The 9,827-nt window shown below is 49.3% G+C and overlaps 1 protein-coding gene across 2 annotated transcripts in view; it reads left to right on the forward strand.

Annotated features, from left to right (window-relative positions):
• The window catches only part of PDF (peptide deformylase, mitochondrial), a 72,155-nt gene extending 66,703 nt beyond the window's left edge, over positions 1-5,452 (forward strand). For both annotated transcript variants that reach the window (XM_029608310.1, XM_029608311.1), the window contains one exon: positions 4,981-5,452. In XM_029608310.1, coding sequence (XP_029464170.1) covers positions 4,981-5,138 — 158 coding nt within the window. In that variant the 3' untranslated portion in view covers positions 5,139-5,452. The remainder of the gene's footprint in view (positions 1-4,980) is intronic.
• The last annotated feature ends 4,375 nt before the right edge of the window (positions 5,453-9,827 follow it).

A 9,827-nucleotide genomic window follows, 5' to 3' on the forward strand; every position in this document is an offset into this window, starting at 1 on the left:
CCCTTTGGTCTGAAGTAATTGCCTCCCAATGGCGGGCAAAGCAAAGGAGCCTGCCAATGACTAGGGAATCGACTGCCCCTTTGCCGCCACTCAAAAGCCTGTAGAGGGCTGCTTGGGTTTTCGGAACCTACTGCTGTTGGCCACGATCTCTGAGACTGGTCTGAAGTGGGTGGGCACAGGTGGCTGGAGGATAGTATTTCCTCGGGCGGTAAAAGGGCTTGTGAGAGCCCGGCCTGGAGGACTTCCTGGCGGAGGAAGGGCCTTCGGAGGGGCTGGTGGAGAGTTGCTGAAGAGTATCATGCTGATCTTTCAGCTGCACCATGCCCTCTTTCACCTTATCCCCAAATAGGTTCTCACCTGTACAGGGGAGATCCGCGAGCCTGTCTTGAACCTCTGCCCATAGTCCTGAGGCTTGGAGCCAAGCCAACTGTCTGGTGCTGATGCCCCTGGCGGCCAGGCGGGCTGTGGCCTCGAACACATCGTAGGTAGACCTAAGAACATAAGAAAATGCCATACTGGGTCAGACCAAGGGTCCATCAAGCCCAGCATCCTGTTTCCAACAGTGGCCAATCCAGGCCATAAGAACCTGGCAAGTACCCAAAAACTAAGTCTATTCCATGTAACCATTGCTAATGGCAGTGGCTATTCTCTAAGTGAACTTAATAGCAGGTAATAGACTTCTCCTCCAAGAACTTATCCAATCCTTTTTTAAACACAGCTATATTAACTGCACTAACCACATCCTCCGGCAACAAATTCCAGAGTCTAATTGTGCGTTGAGTAAAAAAGAACTTTCTCCGATTAGTTTTAAATGTGCCCCATGCTAACTTCATGGAGTGCCCCCTAGTCTTTCTACTATCTGAAAGAGTAAATAACCGATTCACATCTACCCGTTCTAGACCTCTCATGATTTTAAACACCTCTATCATATCCCCCCTCAGTCGTCTCTTCTCCAAGCTAAAAAGTCCTAACCTCTTTAGTCTTTCCTCATAGGAGAGTTGTTCCATTCCCCTTATCATTTTGGTAGCCCTTCTCTGTACCTTCTCCATCGCAATTATATCTTTTTTGAGATGTGGCGACCAGAATTGTACACAGTATTCAAGGTGTGGTCTCACCATGGAGCGATACAGAGGCATTATGACATTTTCCGTTTTATTCACCATTCCCTTTCTAATAATTCCCAACATTCTGTTTGCTTTTTTGACTGCCGCAGCACACTGTACCGACGATTTCAATGTGTTATCCACTATGACACCTAGATCTCTTTCTTGGGTTGTAGCACCTAATATGGAACCCAACATTGTGTAATTATAGCATGGGTTATTTTTCCCTATATGCATCACCTTGCACTTATCCACATTAAATTTCATCTGCCATTTGGATGCCCAATTTTCCAGTCTCACAAGGTCTTCCTGCAATTTATCACAATCTGCTTGTGATTTAACTACTCTGAACAATTTTGTGTCATCTGCAAATTTGATTATCTCACTCGTCGTATTTCTTTCCAGGTCATTTATAAATATATTGAAAAGTAAGGGTCCCAATACAGATCCCTGAGGCACTCCACTGTCCACTCCCTTCCACTGAGAAAATTGCCCATTTAATCCTACTCTCTGTTTCCTGTCTTTTAGCCAGTTTGCAATCCACGAAAGGACATCGCCACCTATCCCATGACTTTTTACTTTTCCTAGAAGCCTCTCATGAGGAACTTTGTCAAACACCTTCTGAAAATCCAAGTATACTATATCTACCGGTTCACCTTTATCCACATGTTTATTAACTCCTTCAAAAAAGTGAAGCAGATTTGTGAGGCAAGACTTGCCCTGGGTAAAGCCATGCTGACTTTGTTCCATTAAACCATGTCTTTCTATATGTTCTGTGATTTTGATGTTTAGAACACTTTCCACTATTTTTCCTGGCACTGAAGTCAGGCTAACCGGTCTGTAGTTTCCCGGATCGCCCCTGGAGCCCTTTTTAAATATTGGGGTTACATTTGCTATCCTCCAGTCTTCAGGTACAATGGATGATTTTAATGATAAGTTACAAATTTTTACTAATAGGTCTGAAATTTCATTTTTTAGTTCCTTCAGAACTCTGGGGTGTATGCCATCCCGTCCAGGTGATTTACTACTCTTCAGTTTGTCAATCAGGCCTACCACATCTTCTAGGTTCACCGTGATTTGATTCAGTCCATCTGAATCATTACCCATGAAAACCTTCTCCATTACGGGTACCTCCCCAACATCCTCTTCAGTAAACACCGAAGCAAAGAAATCATTTAATCTTTCCGCGATGGCCTTATCTTCTCTAAGTGCCCCTTTAACCCCTCGATCATCTAACGTGTCTACCTCGTGTCTACCTGCCTCAAGGCCCAGTGTAGCAATGGCTGCTAGAGATTCCTGCTGTTGCTGGGAAAGGCCCTCCGCAAAGTCTTGGACATGTTTCTACAGATTGCGGTTGTATTGGGTCATGTATAGCTGGTAGGCCACAATGCGGGCCACCAGTATGGCCCCCCTGGAACATTTTCCTTCCTATTCCATTGAGCTCCCTGTATTCACGCCCCGGAGGGGCAGAAGTGTGTGTGCAGGAGCATCTAGCCTTCTTGAGTGTGGACTCTACAACTGCCGACTGGTGAGGGAGCCCATGGCCTGTTGCACTAGATAGGTAGCATTGGCCGTCCTGTTAACCAGGGACACTGACACCAGGTGTTCTTACATAGAGAGGAGGAGCTCCTTTAAGATGTCGTGGACTGGCACCACCATGATTTCCTTGGGAGCATTGATGAACTGGAGGACTTCCAGCAACTTGTGATGGGTATCCTCCTCCACCAGGGGCTGGAAGGGGGATGGCCTCTGCCATCACCCTTGCAAAGCTGGCAAATGACAGGTCTTCAGGCGGAGCCTGCCATTTCACTGGCGGGGATGGCGCCGAGGGGGTCGTTGGAGAACTCAGAGGATGAGTCTGAAGAGTCATTTCCCCACGGTTCATAAGGATACTCCTCACTGGGGCCTAGACGCCTAGGGCAGGTGCGGGGAGGGGCAGCGGGCCTGGGCCCTAAGGGCACCAGAGGCTGCGGTGGCACCAATGGCATCCCTGCATTGAGGGGGGGGGCATGGTACGCTGGGGGGAACCGTGGGCAAGGGTACCTGGTCCCTGAGGCCTTATCCTCCTCGGAGGCCCAGGGAATCGGGATCCCTCCAGTGGAGGGCATCGGCCTCTCGGGCACCGCTTGCATCGGTAGGGCGCCAAGGACATTCAGATGCTCCAGCAAGCGTGCGAGCATCGCTGGCAGAGGCTTGGGCACTGGTATGGGGGCTGGTGGCGCCAGCAGCTCAATGCTGCGCAGTGCTGTCAGCACCCTGCAATCCAACTCCTCCTGAATGTCCTGGGTGATGGGGATGAGGTGTCACTGGCACATCCTCGGAAGGATCACAAGATGGTACTGCACCCTACACCATTGCCTCTGGAGGGCACCGAGGATGGGGCCGCTGGTGCCGCTTTGATGGAGGCTCAACAGCTGCCGATGCTGCTCCAGAACTGTGACGAGACCGTGACCGGTGTTGATGCTTCCTGCATTTCTGGCACTCGGTCCGGTCTTTCCCCGGCACAGAGGACGAGGACCCCAAGGTTAGCGGGAGGGGAGAGACCACCAAAGATCGATCTCCCTCTCCCCGATCCTTAGGGGTACTGGATAGTGGGACCACCAGGGGAAGAGATGGAGACCGTTCCCTGCGGTCCTTGGGTGTCAAGGATGCTGAAGTGGAAGGTTTAAGAGACCCGAAGAGCTTCTCCATTTTATCCAGGCGCACTTGATGCCCTGTGGGTCATTTGGTCACACAAATGACACCCTTGGACGTTGTGCGAGGCCCCCAGGCAGAGGATACATACCTCAGGCAGATCTGTGATGGACATGGTCCGCAGCCACCAGCGAATACCTGACAATGTCATCGAAAAAAGAGGCCACCGTGTATGGTTGATGACAGATGAGAACCACAGTGCTCGTCTGTCAGTGCAGAAGTTGGGAATAGACTGCGAAGAACGAAAGGCAAAAACAAGGGTACCTACTGAACGGAGGAACCAAACATGAAGGGGAACCTGCCAGAAAAAACCCTGAAAAGTTGAAAAACAATTTCAAGGAGTTGGAGCTCCACCACTGTGAGGCTACTGCACCACGTAAAAGACTGTAGGGGGACCTCGCATGGACGTGTGGATAGCAGCAGGCTGGGCATGCTCAGTCTTCCAGTCAGAGTTTCCCATGCTGGGCTCCATCCGATGATGTCATCCAGATGTGAGGACTACCACCCTGCTTGTCCTAGGAGAATGTAACGGAGATTAAGGGTGGCAGAAAATCCCTCCCCGGCCAGGGGCTATCCATCAGAGGATTAAGCCTGTACTTGGAAATTATTTCTGTGTCAGGTGTATTGGAAACAATTAGAAAGCAGCAGTTCCTTATACAGCTGCTGCCTTACATGACTGACCATGAGTCCTAATACCACCATGCAGGTTTTAAGGGTCTGTATTTTCCATATGGTTGAGTAGTAATAGCTGTTGCTGAGACATATACATGTTTTGAATGTTGGGTTCCCCTCCTTTCTAAGGCAGCATGCCTATTCTTTTTGCCTATTGTATTATGAATGTATAGAGGTGGACATGTGTCATCTGCATTTCGTAGGGAAATAAACTACAACCAGGTGGTTTCATATTGTCACCCTCCAGAGCAGGGGTTCTCAACCTTGTCCTTGGACAGTCAGGTTTTTCAGGAAATTGTATAAGATAATTTGCTTGCACTGCCTCCATTAAATACAAATTTAGCTTATGTATATTCAATGTGAATATCCTGAAAACATGACTGGCTAGGTGCATCCTGAACCCTGCTCCAGAGGGAAGTGGGTGGCAGATGATCCATCGGTGTAAATGTGCTCTATTAGTGCAGAATTTTCATTCAGAGAGTTACTATAACTTCTGCATCTATACCTACAGGACTGAATGAGAAGGGGGAAGCTGCCTGCTGGCAGGCTCAGGGCTGGCCAGCCAGGATCATCCAACATGAGGTGGACCATCTGCGTGGGCTCTTGTACATCGATAAAATGGACAGCAGGACTTTTGTGAACGTACACTGGATGGAAGCTAATGAATAGTATTCCATTGTTTGTTTTTAGGACTGGCACAGAGGCAACAACAGATGCTGCATAAAGCTGTGATCCATACTATTAATGACAATCTTTATTACAGTAAAGGCCAAAAAAAAAAAAGAGGATTTAGCACATTTTCATCTCCCTCAGCACATCGTTTCCTAAGCCTTGGACAAGATCACAGATGTGCTTTAGCTTGAAAGCATCACTCCATCATGAACATAGGGGGTGTTTCTTCCTGCTCACATTGCTGCCATGACAGGAAATGGTCAAGCCTATGACGAGTAGGGCATTGCAGCTGAATAAACTATATGAATAAGGTCTTGTGGGAGGGGGAGAAACTGCTCAGGTGTTTGATTACAATTGTTTTTCTCACGTCACATGGATTAATCCAGCAGCAGAAGCAAGAATATAGCTTAGTTTTCACAATCCACTTTCACTTAGCAGTAATCACAAGAATAGATCTGAGCAGGAAACTTCCCCCTCTCACTTTCACAAAGTGAGAACACAGCACATTGCTAATGGACAGGGGGGTATTAAAGTAGGAGTACGTTTCCCTTCTTCCTCAGCACCCTAGTGGAGCAACGTGCTTGGACATGCCCCAGCAGCTCCTTACCATGGATTTTATAAAAGCAGGACATGGGGCCAGCCGTCACAGGGTCAGGCTAGGCAAAGGGGTTTTACATCCATTATAAGCCCTGACCAGCCAAACAAGTCAATCCACACACACCTAAGAGCCCCAGGCTCATGAAAGGGCAGGAGGGCAGTGGTGGGAGCACCTTGATAGGGAACATACACTGCACAAACTATTGCAGAGGTACAGAGTTTATAGCTTATAATAGATCTTCCTGTGCACAGCCCCTGCTTGATGATTACCAGGTTTTAAAAGCAAAAAAAAAAGTGCCTGGCCTCCAGTGTAATAATTCCAAGAGCTCAGCACTGGCCTTAAACCCTACAGGCAGAATATCTGTCATTGCTCAGCCGCAGAGGGGGCATTACACTGCATGGGAAGCTAATGAATAGTATTCCATTGTTTTTAGGACTGGCACAGAGGCAAAAACAGATGCTGTATAAAGTTGTGATCCATACCATTAATGACAATCTTTATTACAGTAAACGCAAGAAAACAAAATTATCAGGTAAGTAATTTCTCCATTTCCTAGCATGTAACCAGATGTACATCCCACTGGTCTGAGTCCAAAAGCTACTCCCGGACAGGGCAGGAGGCTGCCCACTTAGTACTGCCCTTGCAAAGGCTGCGTCTTCTCGGGCCTGAACATCCAGGTAGAACCTAGAGGAGGTGTGTAGGGAGGACCATGTCGCCACCCAATAGATCTCATCAGGCGATAGTTTGCACATCGGTTCCAATCTTTACAGATATTGCACTAGGATTCTACAGACATTTAGGTGGCGAAGAAGGTGTGATTCTTCAGAGTCCTTATGTTCATCAGGGGATGGTAGGGAGAATGCTTGGTTCAGGTGAAAATCGGAAACCACTTTCAGTAGGAAGGAGGGAATGGTGCGCAGCCTTATGTTTCCAGGAGTTGAACCGAAGAAAGGGTTCCCGACCAGATAGTACCTGTAGTTCGGAGATACAACAAGCTGAACATATTGCAACCAGGAATACAGTCTTCATTGTTAAGAGGCGTAGGGACAGACCACGTGTTGGTCTGAAAGAAGCCCCTGCTAGGAAGTCTAATATGAGATTAAGGTTCCATAGAGGCAACAGCCACTTTAGGGGTAGCCGAAGTTGCCTAACCTCTTTTAATAAACAGATCAAAACGAGATGAGCTGCTAGACTGATACCGTTCACTTTGGCTCTGAAGCAGGAGAGGGCGGCTACTTGGACCTTGAATGAGTTGAGAGACAGCCCCTTCATCATACCATCCTGTAGGAACTCCAGGATCATGGGGATTTTGGCTGTCCGCGGGAGAGTCCAGCGGTCTTCGCACCAGACTTCAAATATTCTCCAGATCCGTATGTAGGTCAGGGATATGGAGAACTTGCATGCTCAGAGCAGGGTGTCAATCACGGATTTCGAGTAACCACGCTTCTTCAGGCAAGTCCTCTCAAGGGCAAAACCATAAGAGAGAATCGAGATGGATCTTTGTGAAGAATTGGGCCCTGCCGGAGAAGGTCCCTCTGTGGAGGTAGGGACAGAGGGCTCCCCACAAGGCGTCTTTGCAAGTCTGCGTACAATGGGCGTCTTAGCCAATCGGGGGCTACTAGTAGAACTAGTCCCCTGTGGTGTTCTATCTTGCAGATGACCTTGCCCAGTAGTGGCCATGGGGACAAGGCTTACAGTAAGACTTCCTCTGGTCAGGGCTGGACGAAGTCGTCGATCCCTTGGGAGTGTGGTTCTCATCTACGGCTGAAGAACCTGGGGACTTGGGCACTGAGGTAGGTGGCTAGTAGATCCGTGGCTGTTAGGCCCCAGCGATTCACTATCAGTTGGAAGGCTGTGGTCAACAGTGTCCATTCCCCCGGGTCCAGGCTCTCTCTGCTGAGGAAATCTGCTGAGACATTGTCTTTTCCTGCGATGTGGGAGGCCGAGATACCTTGTAGGTTTATCTCTGCCCATACTATGAAAGGATCTATCTCCAGGGACACCTGATGGCTCCTGGTTCCTCCCTGGCGGTTGTGGCGTTGTCCAACATTACTTGAATCGCTTTGTCTCGGAGTCTGTGGCTGAATTGCAGACAAGCTAGTCTGAATGCTCAAGCTTCCAGGCAGTTTATGTTCCAGCCTGCCTCTTCCTCGCTCCATTGTCCCTGGGCTGTCAGTTCCTGACAGTGGGCTCCCCTCCGTCACAGGCTCACATCCTTGGCGAGCAAGATCCAGTTCGGTGGGGATAGGTTTACTCCTCTGCTTAGGTAGTCTTCCTGTAGCCACCACGGAAGCTGATAACGTACTGCTGCTGGAAGTTGGAGGCGAATTGAGTAGTCCTGGGCAGTGGGTTCCATCGTGAGAGCAAGGATCGCTGGAGTGGTTGCATGTGGGCCTTGTCCATGGAAAGACTTCCAGGGTTGATGCCATGAGGCCTAGGACTTGAAGATAGTCCCATACTCTGGGGCATGCATTGGTCATCAATCATCGTAACTGTTCCATCAACTTCCTTCTCCTCGGGGGAGGAAGAAAGACTTTGTTCTGTTTGGTGTCGAAACGGGCCCCCAGGTACTCTAGAAACTGGGAGGGCTGCAGACTGCTCTTGCCCGTGTTCACGACCCAATCGAGCTCCTGCAGTAGGTTCTTGACTCTGCTGGACACATGCCGGCTCTCTTTCAAAGACTTTGCCCTGATCAGTCAGTCGTTCAGGTAAGGGTGTACCAAGATCCCTTCCTTCCTCAGTGTGGCCGCCACGACCACCATAATTTTGGAGAATGTTCTGGGGGCAGTTGCCAGACCGAAGGGTGGTGCTCAGAACTGGTAATTGTGACCCAGTATCGCAAAGAGTAGAAAACACTGGTGTTCTTGATGGACTAGAATGTGAAGGTAGGCTTCGGAGAGGTCCAAGGAGGTCAGGAACTCCCCTGGTTGTACTGCCATTATTACAGAGGGAAGGGTCTACATGAAGAAGTGTAGTATCCGCAGATGACGGTTGATGTTCTTGAGGTCCAAGATGGGCCGAAATGACCCTTACTTCTTGGGAACAATAAAATAGATGGAATAGCACCATTTTGTTGGGGCGCAGGAACCGGAGTTATTGCCTTCAGGCTGAGTAATCTTGTTAGAGTGGCTTCCACTGCTAGTCTTTTGGTGTGGGAGTGGCATAATAAATTTGTCCCAAGGAATGCTGCGGATCTCCAGAGAGTAACCTCGAATGATTGGCACCCATTTGTCCAACGTGATCTCGACCCATCTTTGATAAAAGAGGGAAAGTCGACTTCCTATTTCCTCATCCCGTGGATGAGGAAATAGGAAGCCGTGCCCCCCCTTCTCATTGGGGGGGGGGGGGCACGGCTGGAGCCTGCCCCTGGGCCTGTTCCTCTCTTGGTCTGTTGGTTCCGAAAGGACTGGGGCCTTCTGGAAGGATGGGGTGCTTGGAACTATGAGTTCCTGTAGAGTCTAAAGCATTGAGAACCTCTACCCCTGGCTCTTCTGGATGAGGGGTGCTGGGATCTTTTACCCCTGTCTTCCAGTAGCTGAGGCAATGGTGATTTGCCCCACTTACTGGCTAACCTTTCCAGTTCGCTTCCAAACAGGAGAGATCCTTTAAAGGGCATTTTCATGAGATTTGCTTTAGAAGTCGCGTCAGCAGACCAATTTCACAGCCATAACTGTCTTCTGGCTGCCACTACCGAGGCTACTCCTCTGGTTGAGGTACGCACTAGGTCTGAGCTTGTATCTGTCAGGAAGGCTGCTGCAGGTTCTATCGTCTCGCCAGTAAACGTTTCGGAGTTGTTTGCCTCTATCGAGAGGAGCAAACAGAAACGTGCCACCAGTGCGCAGTAGGAGGCAATCTGCAGTGTCATTGCTGTTGCATCCAAGGCCTGTTTAAGGATGGATTCCAATCTTCTGTCCTGAGTGTCCATCAATGCAGCCCCTCCCTCAACGGGAATGGTTGTTCGCTTTGAGATGGCACAGACCATGGCGTCCACTTTTGGAAAGCGCAGGCGTTCCTTAGCCGCTGGTTCCAGAGGGTCCAAGGCTTCCAAGGCCCGATCTTTAAAGCTGGCCTCCGGATCATCCCACTCC

Source organism: Rhinatrema bivittatum, chromosome 7 (genome assembly GCF_901001135.1).
Source record: "Rhinatrema bivittatum chromosome 7, aRhiBiv1.1, whole genome shotgun sequence".
In the NCBI taxonomy this organism is placed as follows: domain Eukaryota; kingdom Metazoa; phylum Chordata; class Amphibia; order Gymnophiona; family Rhinatrematidae; genus Rhinatrema; species Rhinatrema bivittatum.